Source organism: Dermacentor andersoni, chromosome 7 (assembly GCF_023375885.2).
Source record: "Dermacentor andersoni chromosome 7, qqDerAnde1_hic_scaffold, whole genome shotgun sequence".
In the NCBI taxonomy this organism is placed as follows: Eukaryota; Metazoa; Arthropoda; class Arachnida; order Ixodida; family Ixodidae; genus Dermacentor; species Dermacentor andersoni.
The window spans coordinates 7,295,587-7,312,258 of record NC_092820.1 but is presented as its reverse complement, the minus strand read 5'-3'; the positions used below and the strand labels follow the sequence as shown (position 1 = coordinate 7,312,258).

General features: G+C 49.6%; 1 protein-coding gene across 2 annotated transcripts in view; it reads left to right on the top strand.

The window, feature by feature from the left end:
• LOC126535593 (sarcospan-like) overlaps positions 1-13,954 on the top strand; it is a 343,164-nt gene extending 329,210 nt beyond the window's left edge. Inside the window, exon 4 of one of the 2 annotated variants that reach the window (XR_011895599.1) lies at positions 13,426-13,514. Coding sequence is in view for 1 of the 2 variants with exons in the window: in XM_050182413.2 (XP_050038370.1) it covers positions 13,426-13,668 (243 nt within the window). In the remaining variant the exon portion in view is untranslated. Of the gene's footprint in view, positions 1-13,425 lie in introns of both variants that reach the window. The other variant, XM_050182413.2, reaches the window with a different exon arrangement.
• Positions 13,955-16,672: the final 2,718 nt, after the last annotated feature.

The following is a 16,672-nucleotide window of genomic DNA, read 5'->3' as shown; positions in this document are numbered from 1 at the left end:
TGCTAGCTGCTGCGTGTTGCTGCTTGTCAGCCATCTTAACTACATTGACTCTGCTTGAACACATATTGTAAATGCAGTCTGTCTATACTCTCAACATCCCCGTAACGACATTTGCTTGCGCCGGCAATCTGTCTCGCGCGGCACGGTGCACATGGAGCGATGTGTGGCGCGTCTGGCTCGCTAATCTGGAGATCGCGAGAGGCAGGGCCTGGGTGACGTGTGGCAGTCGCCGCAGACACGCGTCACCTAGGCTGCGCGTGTCTGGATGCCGCACTACGCTTACTTTCACATGCATTCACCATGCCCTTCTCCTCCGCTTTCCTCCCCGCGTCATTCATTCCCCGCTCAGCTCCGCGTCCATCATCCTTCGCTAAGCTTACTCGCTCAGTTATGAGGACGCTCGCCGCAGGAGCGGTCGGCTAACTGCGCTCTAAAAAAAAATTACGGACCCGATGCTGTAGGACATGTTCTACAACATTCCACAAGAACTTGCTATCGGGGCAGCTGAAGAAGCTACTGACTCGTCAGGTGTTGTGGAATTTGGGAACGCACGTGGCGCTAATTCGGAAATGTTGATCGACCTCCTAATCGTATATTCGCAGTCCCTCTACGTCTGCTTTATTGCGACAACTTTTCTGAAAAACGATGGTATTTGATCACGAATCGCTGCAGCCCTTGGTGGCCACGCGAAAGCAAAAAACGGAGGAGCCGTGTGGAAATGGCGCGTGGTCTGATGCTTCAAGCACGTGGCTGATTTTCTTTTTTGTTTACCTCCTGCCCAATTGACCGACAATGAAAAGGTCGAGGCGCTTAGGAAGTTTAGCAACGAGCACCACGGGCTACTGTTTAACTTCGAGCTACTGCTTCAGGACCACGTCCAACGTCTGTACTTGAGCAGTGTCTTTGACAATGAGCACACTTGCTGGAGAAGACAAGTAGCGAGAAATTATTTAGTCTTGCCACTTTGGACACCATAAAAAAGTAAGACACTCTAAAAGAGTTGCCACTGCATGCCTGTTGGAGGCGACTACTAAGTCTTCTGGACGAACAGTAGAAGCCAATGAATGCTGCGATGCATATTGTGCGCCATAGAAACGAGTAGCTAGTAATGTTTGCCTAGTAGTGATAACCGGCTATCCGGTTAAAGCGGAGGGAAGTGAATCCGGTTTCAAATACCGGTTGTCCGGTTATCAGCACTTTAAGAAACAGATTTTGAGGATACCCATTTTAAATAGCCGCTTAACCGGATATGTGCACATTCGGATCTACTAGATTTTCTAGCGCCAACTATTGTAGTCCAAGCGCCAGTGAATTTAATTCAGCTACCACAGATTTAATCTGAGCGCCAAATAATTTATTCCAAAGATGCATTTGTGCAGCAGTTCTAGGATGTTCAAATTAATTACTAAATGTTTTCGCCGACCGAGAATAACCGAAGAGCTTTCTTGAAGAGCGCTGTCATGTGACTACAACAATGCCTTTACCGCCCGATACATGATATAAATAATTCACTGCTATGGACATTACTGTCATGAATAGGTGACGTAAACGCAACTAACGGGCATTACTAACCCAACAAACAAGGGGTGCAGCGGTGGCGTAGAGGTAGAACATCCGCCCCGCGTGCAAGAGGACCGTGGCTCGAGTCCCGGTGCCGAGCGATTTTCCACCGGATTAAAAAAAAATGCGCGTTTTGATAAAATTGCATAAACAGGCCTGGCGTGTAGCCTGATCCCGGTGACCAGAACGGGTAACGCACTCCCTCACCAGAGCAGGATTGGCCACCCTGGTGCAGTACTTGGCCACAACCTCGTATATGAACACAACAATCAAACCCCGGACCTCAGTCCTCAGCAGCTGCGAAGCAATTGACCACGACAGCGGTCAGACCTGCGACGCTGCAGAGCGTGCTAAAATCTCTGGTTCCGGACAGCCCGCCGTTGGAATCTGAACCTGGCAACGTTTAACGCTGAACGTTATCAGGAGAGGCGAGTCTAGCAGTGCTATTGGAGGAACTAGAGGGCAGTAAATGGGATATAATAGGGCACAGTGAAGTTAGGAGGACAAAAGAAGCATATACAGTGCTAAAAAGCGGGCACGTCTTGTGCTACCCGGGCTTAGCACAGAGACAAGAACTAGGAGTCAGATTCCTGATTAATAAGGATATAGCTGGCAACACACACGAATTCTCTAGCATTAACGAGAGGGTGGCAGGTCTTGTTGTGAAACTTAATAAGAGGTACAAATTGAAAGTCGTACTGGTCTACGCGCCTACATCTAGTCATGATGACCAGGAAGTCGAAAGCTTCTATGAAGACGTGGAATCGGCGATGGGTAAAGTCAAAACAAAATACACTATACTGATGGGCGACTTCAATGCCAGGGTAGGCACGAAGCAGGCTGGAGACAAGTCAGTGGTGGAATATGGCGTAGGCTCTAGGAATAGCAAGAGAGAGTTATTAGTAGAGTTTGCAGAACAGAATAATGTGCGGATAATGAATACCTTCTTCCAAAAGCGGGATAGCCGAACGTGAACGTGGAGGGGCCCAAATGGCGAGACTAGAAATGAAATAGACCTTATACTCTGCGCTAACCCTGGCATCATACAAGATGTGGACGTGCTCGGCAAGGTGCGCTGCAGTGACCATAGGATGGTAAGAACTCGAGTTAGCGTCGACTTGAGGAGGAAACGGAAGAAACTGGTACATAAGAGCCAATCAATGATTTAGCGGTAAGAGGGAAAATAGCGGAATTCCGGATCAAGCTACGGAACAGGCATTCGGCTTTTACTAAGGAAGAGGACCTTAGTGTTGAAAATATGGACGACAATCTTATGGGCATCATTAAGGAATGTGCAATAGAAGTCGGTGGTAACTGTGTTAGCCAGCATGCCAGTAAGCTATCGCAGGAGACGAAAGACCTGATCAAGAAATGCCAATGTATGAAAGCGTCTAACCCTACCGCTAGAATAGAACTTACAGAACTTTCGAAATTAATCAACAAGCGTAAGACAGCTGACATTAGGAAGTATAATATTGTCACGTGGTAGTGACGTTAAAGAACACAGTAGTAATACTGTGAAAGACAAAACTAGCTTTTATTGGGCGAACCTGTTCCCACAAAGACAGGCTACACTTAAAGCACAACGATAGCGGCGAACATGGTCGGCGATAGTCGAAAATCTGAGCAGTGGGTCAAGCGCGTCGGCTTTTATAGAGCAGTCGTCGAATGTTCAATACTGATCGCTGGGACCCGCCTGCCTTCCACAAAGTTCTACACCATGCTCGTCACGCGATGAAATCAGATAACACAAGGTTCGGCGACAACAGACAGTGGATAGGAGCATCGACAACATTCCAGAAACTTCTGATACATGCAGGCGCGTCCCGCGCTGTGCGATAACATTTGTTAGGCGGCGAAACGTAGTCGCCCGATATAGATAAGTACACGTCTCATTACCCACCTCTTAAAAAGCATCGACTCGATGCTGCAAACAAACGAAAGTAATAAAGAAAAGCACTCGTAGTAAAGCAACCAAAATAAGGAAGTTCGTCAGCGTCCGTAAAAGGGTTTAAGACGCACCACGTGGGCCACATCAGATCGTGCGCGGCGCCGCATGGAATGCGCAATGCCAGTTGGCACTACCTCATAGTCCAGCGCGCCAATACGTCAGATGACCTTGTAGGGTCCGAAATAGCGTCGCAATAGTTTCTTACTCAGTCCTCGTCGGCGTATCGGTGTCCAAACCCAAACACGGTCGCCGGGCTGGTACTCGACGAAGCGTCGACGCAGGTTGCAGTGTCGGCTGTCGGTACGCTGCTGGTTCTTGACCCGTAGGCGGGCGAGCTGTCGAGCCTCTTCAGCGTGCTGGAGATAGGTAGCGACGTCAAAATTCTCCTCTTCAGGGACGTACGGCAGCATGGCGTCGAGCGTCGTCGTCGGGTTCGTGCCGTTAACCAGCTTAAACGGCGTGATCTGTGTTGTTTCTTGCACCGCCGCGTTGTAAGCGAATGTTACGTATACGGCGGGACGGCATCCCAGGTCTTGTGTTCGATGTCGACGTACATTGCTAGCATGTCAGCGAGGGTCTTATTCAGGCGCTCCGTAAGACCATTCGTCTGTAAGTGGCAGGCCGTTGTCCCCCTGTCCCTTGTATGGCTGTTATTCCAGAATGGCTTGGGTGAGCTCTGCTGTAAAGGCCGTTCTTATGTCCGCGATGAGGACTTCTGGGGCACCATGTCGCAGCAGAATGTTCTCGACAAAGAATTTCGCCACTTCGACTGCGCTACCTTTCGGCAGTGCTTTATTTGCAGCGAAGCGGGTGAGTTAGTCCGTCGCCACGACGATCCACTTATTTCCGGTTGTTGACATCGGAAAGGGTCCCAACAAGTCCTTCCCGATCTGCTAAAATGGTCGGCAAGGAGGCTCGATTGCTGTAGTAATGCCGCTGGCCTTGCCCGTGGTGTGTTGCGTCGCTGACAGTCTCGGCATGTTCTGACATAACGGGTGACATCGGCGGTCAGGCGTGGCCAATAAAACCTTTCCTGTATCCTCCATAGTGTCCGGGAAAATCCGAGGTGTCCAGCGGTCGGATCGTCATGCAGGCCGTGCAGTACTTCTGGATGCAGTCCTGACTGGACAACAAGAAGGTAGTTGGCATGCACTGGTAAGAAGTTCTTTACGAGTAGGTTGTTTTGAACCGAGAACGGAGACAATGCTCGCTTAAATGCCCTAGGGACAACGTCGGTGCGCCCTTCCAAATACTCGACGAGGTTTTTCAGATCCGGGTCTGCTCTCTGCTGTTCAGCGAAGTCTTCCGCGCTTCCAATTCCAAGGAAGGCGTCGTCATCTTCGTCATCTTGCGGCAGCGATCAATGGGGGCGCGTGATAAGCAATCGGCATCAGAGTATTTTCGTCCGGACTTATAGGTTATAGTGATACCATATTCTTCCAGTCTTAGGCTCCACCGCGCCAGCTGTCCTGAAGGATCCTTTAAATTCGCTGCCAACACAAGGCGTGATGGTCGCTGACGACTTTGAATTCCCTGCCATTTAGGTAAGGGCGAAATTTCGCTGTAGGCATTCGGCATGGCGAGGCATTCCTTTTCGGTGGTAGAATAATTGCCTTCCGCTTTTGAGAACGACCGGCTAGCGAAAGCTATCACGTCTTCATGTCCATCTATTCTCTGGACTAGGATGGCACCGAGGCCAAGGCTACTGGCGTCAGTGTGTATTTCGGTATCGGCGCCTTCGTCGAAGTGCGCAAGTACGGGCGGCGACTGCCTGCGTCGTTTCAGTTCTTGAAATGCGTCGGCCTGCGGCGTCTCCCACTTGAACTCGAGGTCACATTTAGTTAGCTGTGTCAGCGGCTCAGCGACATGTGAAAAGTCCTTGACAAAGCGCCTGTAGTAGGCACACATGCCAAGAATCTACGCGCTGACTTCTTGTCGATGGGCTGCGGGAACTTTGCGATGGCAGCTGTCTTCTGCCGGTTGGGGCGGACTCCAGACTTGCTGATGAGGTGACCTGGGAACAGAAGCTCATCGTAAGCAAAGCGGCACTTTTCTGGCGTCAGAGTGAGCCCTGATGACTTGATGGCCTCTAGTACTGTCGCAAGCCGCCTAAGGTGATCGTCGAAATTTCCAGCGAGGACGACGACGTCATCCAAGTTAACAAGACAGGTCTGCCACTTCAATCCTGTTAACACCGTGTTCATGACGCGCTAGAACGTTGCAGGCGCCGAGCACAGTCCGAATGACATCACCTTGAACTCGTAGACGCCGTCTGGGGTGATGAAGGCGGTCTCTTCGCGATCTCTCTCGTCGACAATATTTACCAGTAGCCAGACTTGAGATCCATCGACGAGAAGTATTTTGCGTTGCAGAGCCGATCTAATGCGTCGTCCATCCGTGGTAGGGGTATACATCCTTTTTTGTGATCTTGTTCAGTCGATGATAATCGAAGCAGAAACGTAAGGTTCCGTCCTTTTTCTTCACCAAGACAACAGGGGATGCCCAAGCGCTTTTTGACGGCTGGATGATGTCGTCGCGCAGCATTTCGTCGACTTGTTATCTTATAGCTTCACGTTCTCGCGGCGAAACTCGGTGAGGGCTCTGGCGGAGTGGTCGAGCACACTCCTCGGTGATTATGCGATGCATGGCGACTGGTGTTGGTCGAATCCTCGATGACGTCGAAAAGCAGCCTTTGTATCGTCGGAGCAGACTTCTGAGCTGCTGTTGCTTAATCACGGGAAGACTTGGATTAATGTCGTAGTCTGGTGCGGGAACCATCGTCGTCGGGGTAGATGCGGCGGAATCCGAAAGGACAGACGCATTAATGGTTTCCAGAATTTCCTAGATGTACGCGATTGTCGTGCCCTTATTGATGTGTTTGAACTCCTGGCTGAGGTTTGTCAGCAACACTTCAGTTGTCCCTCCCTGCAGTCGAGCGATCCATCTTGCGACGCAAATTTCACGGTCTAGCAGTAGACGTTGGTCACCCTCGATGACGCCTTCTACGTCGGCAGGTGTTTTCGTGCCGATGGAAATTACAATGCTGGAGCGAGGCGGGATGCTGACTTCACTTTCTAGCGCGCTTAAGGCATGGTGACTACGAGAGCTCACCGGCGCTATCGCGCGATCTTCCGACAGCGTTATCGACTTCGACTTCAAGTCGATGATTGCGCCGTGTTGGTTCAGGAAGTTCATGCCGAGAATGACGTCTCATGGACACTGTTGGAGGATAACGAAGGTGACAGGGTAAGTCCGGCCATGAACGGTAATTGTTGCCGTGCAGATTCCAGTCGGCAGGATGAGGTGTCCCCCAGCGGTCCGAATTTCAGGGCCTTCCCATGAAGTTTTAACTTTATTCAACTGGGTGGCGATGGGTCCACTCATGACACAGTAATCGGCTCCTGTGCCTACTAAGGCGGTGACTGCGTGGCCGTCGAGAAGCACGTCGAGGTCGGTGGTTCTTTGTCTTAATTTACAGTTAGGTCTTGGCGTCGGATCACGGCTGCGTCACGTTGGTCTGTAGCTGATACTTGGCGTCGTCAGGTCGTCTTTTTTCGGCGTATTATTTGCTTCCAGACTTTGTCGCGACGGCGGCGTGTCGTTATGTCGCCAAGGAATTTTCTTTGGCGTCTTCGTCGTCGGCGGAGGATCTTCGTCAGTTCGACGAACAGCAACCTCACCTCCATCGGTTGCTGCTTTTAGTTTTCCGGATATGGGCTCGCAGACCGGCCCCGGGTTGGGCCAGTGTATGGTCAGCGCTGCGGCGACAGGTAGCGGCCTGGTGACGGCGAACGGGACCATCGTCGAGTGTTCCACTGAGTGGTGGCAAGGTAGTCGGCGTTATCGCGAGGTAGTTCACCAAGGTGAGGTCACGGCGCGTTCACGGCGAACCCTCGCAGTCCCATCTCCCGGTATGGGCATCGGCGGTAGACGTGGCCCACTTCTCCGCAGTGGTAACAGAGCGGGCGGTGGTCAGGAGCGCCCCAAAAGTCCGTCTTCCTCGCGTAGCGGCGCTGGGCAACGGTCGGGCTGGCTGGTGGCGGCAGCGGTGGACGACGGAAATGCGGCGTTATAGGGCCCTGGCGTGGTCGTGGAGGGGGGCCTTGACGGCGGGCGACGGCGGCGTAGGTCATTGCTTCCCGCGGGGGCTGCGGTGATTCTGTTGCAGCTCAGGAACTCCACGCAATCGCTCAAGCTCATCTTTGACGATTTCGGCGATTGAGGCTAGTTCAGGCTGCGACCGGGGGCACAACCTCTGCAGCTCTTCCCATACGACCGCTCTAATAGCCTCGCCCAGATCGTCGGTGGCCAGTGATTGAATTGCTGCGTAATTGGTAGAGGTCGTGTGGCGGTTGAATTGCCGGTTCCGCATTTCGAGTGTCTTTTCGATGCTGGTGGCCTCGCGAAGGAACTCTTCTACGGTCTTCGGTGGGCTTCGTATCATTGCGCCGAAAAGTTCTTCCTTCACACCCCGCATGAGGAGGCGGACTTTCTTCTCCTCTGGCATATCCGGGCATATCCGGGTCGGCGTGGCGGAACAGACGGTTCATTTGTTCCGTGAATATGGCAACGTTATCGTTAGGTAGCTGCATTCGGGCGTCCAGCATGGCTTCGGCCTTTTCCTTGCGCACGACGCTCGTAAATCTGCGCAGGAAGCCGCTCCGGAACAGTCCGATGTTGTCAAAGTCGACTACCGGTTCTCAAACCACGTTCTGGCGGCGTCTTCTAAGGCAAAGTATACATGCCGCAGCTTGTCGTCGGGGTCCCAGTTGTTGAAAGTCGCGATTCGTTCGTAGGTCTCCAGCCAGGATTCCGGGTCTTCAGTCGCTGCTACATGGAAGGTCGGTGGGTCCCGAGGTTTTTGAAGGATAACGGTGGACGCTGGGGCAGCCACTCGGGTTGTGTTGACCACAACCTTCTTTGTCGTCTCAGGTGGAAGTCCGTCCTCTGGGGGCAATCCTTGCAAGCTGCCGTTAGCACGCTGGTCTTGGGCGATGTTGGTTTTGTCCTCGGGCTTGGTGCTTGGCTCACGGCTTTGTGGGGGCGTTCGGTACATCAACGCACTAGCACCTCCACCACATATCACGTGGTAGTGACGTTAAAGAACACAGTAGCAATACTGTGAAGGATAAAACAAGTTTCTATTGGGCGAACCTGTTCCCGCAAAGACAGGCTACACTTAAAGCCCAACGATAGCGGCGAACACAGTCGGCTATCGTCGAAAATCTGAGCAGCAGGTCAAGCGCGTCGGCTTTTATACAGAAGTCGTCGAACGTTCCAGACTAATCGCTGCGACCCGCGTGTCTTCCACAAAGTTCTACACCATACGCGTCACGCGATGAAATCAGATAACACATGGTTCGGCGACAACTGACAGCGGATAGAAGCATCGACAACATTCCAGAAACTGCTGATACCTGCAGGCGCGTCCCGCGCTGTGCGATAACATTTGTTAGGTGGCGAAACGTGGTCGCCCGATAAAGATAGGCAAGTGCACGTGCCAATATGGACAGAATTGAACATGATCTCAGGAACGGAGGAAGCCTAAAACAGTGAAGAAGACACTAGGAATAGGCAAGATTCAGATGGATGCGTTACGAGACAAAGCCGGCAATATCATTACTAATATCGATGAGATCGTTCAAGTGACTCGGGAGTTCTATAGAAGTTTATACACTGCCAGTGGCGCCCATGACGATAATGGAACAGAGAATAATCTAGAGCAATTTGAAATCCTACAAGTAGCGCCGGAAGAAATAAAGAAAGCCTTGGGAGCTACGCCAAGGGGGAAGGCAACTGGGGAGGATCAGGTAACAGCAGGTTTGTTGAAGGATGGTGAGCACATTGTTCTAGAAAATCTGGCCACCCTGTATACGCAATGCCTCATGACTTCGAGCGTACCGAAATCTTGCAAGAACGCTAACACAATCATAATCCATAAGAAAGGGGATGCCGAAGACTTGAAAAATTATAGACCGATCAGCTTACTCCATTGCCTACAAAGTATTTACTAAGGTAATCGCAAATAGAATAAGGAACACCATAGCCTTTTCTCAACCAAAGGACCAGGAAGGATTCCGTAAAGGATACTCAACAATAGAGCATATTCACACTATCAATTAGGTGACAGAGAAATGTGCGGAATATAACCAACACTTGTATAGAGCTTTCATTGATTACGAAAGCTTTTGATTCAGTCGAAACCTCAGTAGTCATGGACGCATTACGGAATCAGGGTGTAGACGAGGCGTATGTAAATATATTGAAATATATCTATAGCGGCTACACAGACACCGTAGTCCTGCATAATGAAAGCAATAAAATTCCACTAAGGAAACTGCACACAATCAGGTGACGTTTATTCACGCTTTACAAGGAAGTGAGGGGCAATAGCTGCATACTGCAAAAAAAGTAGGCGAACACACTCAGCTGGAGTTGTCTTAATACGCATACGAATAAGGATACCCCCAAATTTCAGTTGGCGCGTCCACAAATTTAACTTTGCCCATCCTGAAATTTCGCTTGACCCACCCTCAAATATCAAGTTAGCCCCCCTCAATTTAAAATTGGTCCACCCCCATATTTCAAGCTAGCCCAACCCCAAATTCCAAGATAGCCCACCCCCTAATATAACTTGGCCCACCCCCAGATTTAAGTTCGCGCATGGCCAAACTTTATGTTGGCCCACTGTCAAACTTAAGTTGACTCACTGCCAGATTTCAGTTGCCCCACCCCAAATTTCAAGTTAATTCACCCCTTGTCGATGGATTTTCTATGGAGCTGTAAGTAGCCCTATGGGTATTCTCTCTGTAAATATTTGTTTTAATTGTTGCACATCGGTTATAAAGCTACCAATCATCTACGTTTGCACTGCTATAACGAGAAATTTAACTTGTCAAATTACGCATTTTTGCGCAGATACCAGGCATTACACTTTTCGCGTGATGGAAATCTTGCAGCGGTACTCTACCAAAAATGCTTGCGCATTAAAACACGCCGGGAGTACCTCTTATCTAGCGGGCATCGAAAGACTAAAAGAGCATAAACTTAAGGTCGAGCCGGTGAACATGAATCTAGGTAGCCACGTCAGGGATTGCCCCCTCTAAAACTTTTGCCGCAGAATTCAGACGCTCGGAAGTGCGGAAAAATCACAATGACCAGCTGGTTCGGGAGATCATTGAGGCGGCCGAGATGGCCAGACTTCGTGACCAATGTGTTAGCACGCCGCCCTTGTGACTAACAAAAAAAATAATAAATTGAGCTTTTGCACTTACAATCATTATCTTGAATGCAAAAAATTGTGTTTTTCACATGATGTGCAATGACGTGTCTGTGACATGTGTGGGCAAAGGTATAAGAAGCTGTGTTTCTTTCAAATGAATGTTGCTGAAAGTCAGCCCTTGTAGCATCGCCTTCTCGTCTCGTGTCCCGTCTACGTTTTGCGCTACTAACACAACGGTCACCATCGCGCTGCGCCTGGCGAGAAATGGGGAAGTCATTTTACGGACTTGGAGTCTCCCGCACACCATGCATCATGAAACGTTGGCGGCAGCGTCCGCAGTACTACGAGGAACAAAAGGCTAGGCTACTCTGTCAAATGTGCTGCAACAGAGAAGCGGTTGATGTGGCACATCGCCTTCAGAATTGCACTGCCACAGAAGACATTCAAAAAAGGCTCCTTCCTCCAGGAGTCACCGACTGATACGGATAGCCTCCGTGCGTGGCTCCATTGTGCATATTTTAATTGACTCCTCTCCTATATCATGGATTCCAGCCTCGACTCCCTGATATCATCATCATCATCATTATCATCATCATCAGCCTGGCTACGCCCACTGCAGGGCAAAGGCCTTTCCCACACTTCAACTACCCCAGTCATCTCCTAATTGTGGCCGTGTTTTTCCTGCAAACTTCTTAATCTCATCCGTACACCTAACTTTCTGCCGCCCCCTGCTACGCTCCGCTTCGCTTGGAATCCGGTCCATAACCCTCAATGACCACCGGTTATCTTCCCACCTCACTACATGCCCTGCCCGTTTCTTTTTCTTGATTTCAACTGCGATGTAATTAACTCGCGTTTGTTCCCTCACCCAATCTGCTCTCTTCTCATCTTTTAACACCCATAATTCTTATCCGCTAACACCCATCATTCTTCTTTCCATAGCTCGTTGCGTCATCCTCAATTTAAGCAGAGCCCTTTTCGTAAGCCTCCAGGTATCTGCCCCGTAGGTGAGTACTGGTAAGACACAGCTGTTACACTTTTCTCTTCAGGGATAAAGGCAACCTACTGTTCATGATTGAGAATGCCTGCGAAACGCACCCCAGCCCATTTTTATTCTTCTGATTATTTCAGTCTCATGATCCGGATCCCCGGTCACTACCTTTCCTAAGTAGATGTATTCCCTTACGACTTCCAGTGCCTCGCTACTCACCGTAAACTGCGGTTCTCTTCCGAGACAGGTTAACATTACTTTAGTTTTGTGCAGATTATTTTTAGACCCACCCTTCTGCTTTGCCTATCCAGGTCAGTCACCATGAATTGCAATTGGTCCCCTGAGTTACTAAGCAAGGCAATATTATCAGCGAATCGCAATTTACTAAGGTATTTTCCATTAACTCTTATCCCCAATTCTTCCCACTCCAGGTCTCTGAATACCTCCTGTAAACATGCTGTGAATAGCATTAGACAGATCGTAACTCCCTCCCTGACGCCCTTCTTTATTGGCATTTTGTTGCTTTTTTATGAAGGACTACGGTGGCTATGCAGCCGCTATAGATATCTTTCAGTATATTTATACACGGCTCATCTACACCCTGATTCCGTAATGCCTCCATAACTGCTGAGGTTTCGACTCAATCAAACGCTTTCTCGTAATCAATGAAAGCTATATATAAGTGTTGGTTATATTCCGCACATTTCTCTATCACCTGATTGATAGTGTGGATATGGGCTATTGTTGAGTAGCCTTTGCGATATCCTGCCTGATCCTTGGTTGACAGAAGTCTAGGGTGTTCCTGATTGTATTTGCGATTACCTTGGTAAATACTTTGTAGACAACGGACAGTAAAATGATCAGTCTATAATGTTTCAAGTCCCTGGCGTCCCCTTTCTTATGGCTTAGGAATATGTTCACATTCTTGCAAGATTCCGGTACGCTAGAGGTCATGAGGCATTGCGTATACCGGGTGGCCACTTCTTCTAGTAGAATCTGCCCACGATCCTTCAACAAATCTGCTGTTACCTGACCCTACTCAGCTGCCTTTCCCCTTTGCACAGCTCCTAAGGCTTTCTCTACTTCTTCCGGCGTTACTTCCCTGATATAGGAGCTGCCAGAGTGACCTAGGCCTCGAAGCTGCAGTATTGCCAGTATTGAAACTTGAAAATAAAGATGTTTGCACCACCACCACCACCACTACCGGAATCCCTGACTATGGCGTGCCCTCTAGTAATGTCGTGGTTTTGGCACGTAAAACCCCGGAATTCACCTTTTGGTATCATATTTTGTGTGAGTTAATCACATAACTTTGATACCTTAGAGGTGCAGCGAAGCCAGCTATGAAAGTGGGCCATTGTCAGCGTTATCTAATCTCGAATAGATCGAAAAATAAATCCAGTGATAGATATGATCTGCCCATTTGTCATTATGTAGTGTCAGGTGTTACGCTGTCTTTCCATAGAACGAGTCAATTTAACTTAAAAGCCTCCTGACCCAACGCCCCGTGCAATCATATAAACAGGTGTGCGTGCTATCCCGGACATTTAATTGTGCTTCTTCTTAAGCTAAGGCCTTTGCTGTATTCATTCTCTGTCGTAGCCTGTGGGCGCCCTGAACAAGCGTTCAGGCGAGACCACCACTGTGAAAAGACCACTTCGAGCGGCACCACTAATTTGCTCGCCCTTTCAACGCTCGCAGGTTCACAGCACCGTCAAGGGCTTATTCTACACGATGGCCGCAGTGTCACTGCTTGGCGGTGTGTGCAGCCTGTGGCACCTGACCCTGCTGTGGAGCAGCCGCTACGTGTACTTCAATGCGGGTCTGCGTTGCACTGTGGTGGATCCACCGCCAGGAGGCCTCGAACAGTACTCGGTGGCCGAAGCTGAGCAGAGCGATGCGCCGCCGCGGCGGCTACCGCAGTTGATAGCGTCGCCGCCGTGACCCTCACTGCAGGCCTGGATGCCCTTGGTGGTCGAATCTCGCTGTCGCGGCATAGGAAACGTGGCACAAATCACCGAATGGCGTCAGGGTAGAGTGGAGGCACGTCAATTGGAATGTAGATTTACTGTTGGCGACAGAGGACGTGCGTCAGTTTGATCTCTTCCCAGTAGCTGTCCGTGATGTGACACTTTCAACATGTGCAGCAGCAAGGTTCCGCGAGCATTACGGCCACCAGTTTGCGTTGTGCACTGTAGTCCTGCTGAATGTACTTTGTGTCTGTGTTTTACGTTGTGTTTGTCGTTCTTTCCGCCCGTGTCCATGTGTTGCACTGCACTTCAGCCTAATCCAATAGGAATCGAGCACCGAGCAGATGTTGCGGCTCCTGCCGAACGTCAGGTTCGCTGAAAATTGGAGGGGAAAAACATTGAAGCAAGGTGTGTGATGGGATTCACTGGTAAGCTATTCCAGCCAACTATGCACTAAAGGACGCAGGGCGGAAAGAAGAGAGGGCCACAGCGCTTGTGTCCGTGTCTTCCTTAAACACTACGTCCTTTAGTGCGTTGTTGTCTGAAATTGAAAAAATATTCCCGTTGTTGTAATTTTTTCCTGGTCGAGGATCGAATGGCCAACTTCGAACCCTCTTGTTTTAAGCATCAAATGCTTTTAGCTCCCGTTGTCGGAGAGCTTGAAGAGACCTTGAACCGAAATCGAGAGCCGTTATCCGGGCACTCCAGACGAGAATTGGACGAGAATGGGGCGAGAAGAAAATCAGAACATGCGCGCATCGTTGCTAGAGAAAAACATCATCCGGGCAACCAGTCCAAACTTAAGAATATGCTGTCTATGGCTTCAACGCAAAGTAAAGGACCGCATTACACATTCAACTTATTGCCCAAACGAGTTCCGAAAAAAATATTGCTCCTAATTTCTTCCGAATATTTGTTCACAATATCTGGTAACGTGTACGCTGAAGTTGAATTTCTAATGGCGACGTTCTAAACACAGCTACCGTGCACGCATACGTGATTGTCGTCTTTTGGCGCTGAGACCGGGTGGCTTAAAAGTGAAACCCTCGAAGATCAAAGACATTAAAGATGAAAGCCTTCTCAGAAGTATTTCTTTCTTTTCGTAGGACTAGGAGAGCAAATCACGTTTACAGGTGGGTCAACAGAAACTAACGACGCCGCATGATACATCGCGAATATGAATAAATGTACTGTTGCGATCGCCGTGTACATGTGCTGGATAGTGCAAGATCAAGCACGCATTAAAAAGAAATTATGGGGTTTTACGTGCGAAAACCACGATGTTACATGGTTACGACACACATGCGGTGTCTTACTGTATACTAGGTGTACTTGTGGCGCAAAATACATTTTATGAAAAGGGACAGAAGAAAGGAAGACAGTGAAGCGCTTCACTGTCTTCCTTTCTTCTGTCCCTTTTCAAGAAGTGTATTTTGCGCCACAATGTATGCCTAGGAAATCTACGCACCAAGTTGCCCAAGAAGACGTCCTTTTGGAATATTTTACTGTATACAACAGCTCGCAGTTCGAAGGTTGAAACATGAACGTTTATTGCTTCCGTCTCGGAGCGTATATATACGAAACGAAGAGGGGGAAGGGGAAAGGGAGAACAAGGGAAAGATACCAAACGATAAACGCACGCTCCTTCAGCGCTGGCAAGGCAGTCTGACTGCGGCTGACGTCACTTCACAACATCTCTTCTTCCTTAATACTGAAGCAGCTGTACTGGTTTTCTTTGATGTGTACAGCGCCGCGAGGCTTGGGGTGGTCTGACGGGTTCAGCGTTGCTCCCTGCGAGTTCCGGCTGAACTTCATGCTCAGGTTCTGTTATGCCCCCTTGTTGAGCTGACGTTCTCGGCGACAGTGGGTAGTCGCTAGGAGTACCTGTTCCTGATTCTCGATTCGCCGCTTCTTGGTCTGTACCTAACGGTGGCATCGCATCTTCCCGGTTCCGCACCTGGTCAACATGTCGTCTTACTAATCTGGGCGGTGTTCGAATGTTCACCATCCGAGAGCCTGTTGTAGACTCTACAATTCCTGGAGTCCATTTCTCACCCGTTCCGAAGTTGCGGGCGTACACGGTAGCTTCAGGCAATGGCAGTGGCCACTCGTCTGCTTCGTTGGCTGGCCCTACGTGTACAGGAGGGAATCATGTATCTAAACTGGATCGAATTTTATATCCGATGAGCAGCTCTGACGGTGATTTTCCAGAGCTATTAGGTGTCCTTCTGTAATTGAAAAGCAGCCTCTTTCTCTTATCTTCCAACCGCCCCTCACCAATCTTCTTGAGGCCGTCCTTAATTGTCCTGACAGCCCTTTCTGCTAGACCGTTCGATTGAGGGTGATATACAGCTGTGCGCAGATGCGTTATGTTGTTCCTCTTGACAAAAGTAGCGATCCCGACAGCGGTAAACTGCGTTCCATTATCGGATACGATGGTTCGTTGCACGCAAAATCTGCAGAAGATACCGCGCAGGCAGTTGATTGTGCATGAAGCGTCTGGTTGTTGGAGTGGCACAGCTTCAATCCACTTACTGTATGCGTCCACGACCACGAGTATCATGTTCCCTGCAATAGAACCCGCAAAATCGATATGCACCCTTGCCCATTTTTCAACAGTAGCGGGCCAGCTTTTTGGCGTTGTTGTAGCTGGCATGGGCAGGTTTGAACACAGCTCTGACATGACGCTGTCACTGCCTCTATTTCGCGATCTAACCCTGGCCACCAGAATGACGATCTAGCAACCGCCTTCATAGCGGACGATCCTTGGTGCGTCTCATGCAAAAGGTATAATATGCGACGTCGCGCCTCCATCGGAACGACTACTCGCCTGACCCAATATAACAGCCAGTGGGACAAAGAAAGCTCCAATTTCATGTCAAAAAAAGGTGCGACACTCGTGTTCAAGCCATTCGCGCAGGGAGGCCAACCGTTTTTAGTGAATCGCATAACTTGACTCAGAGCTAGGTCACCAGCAG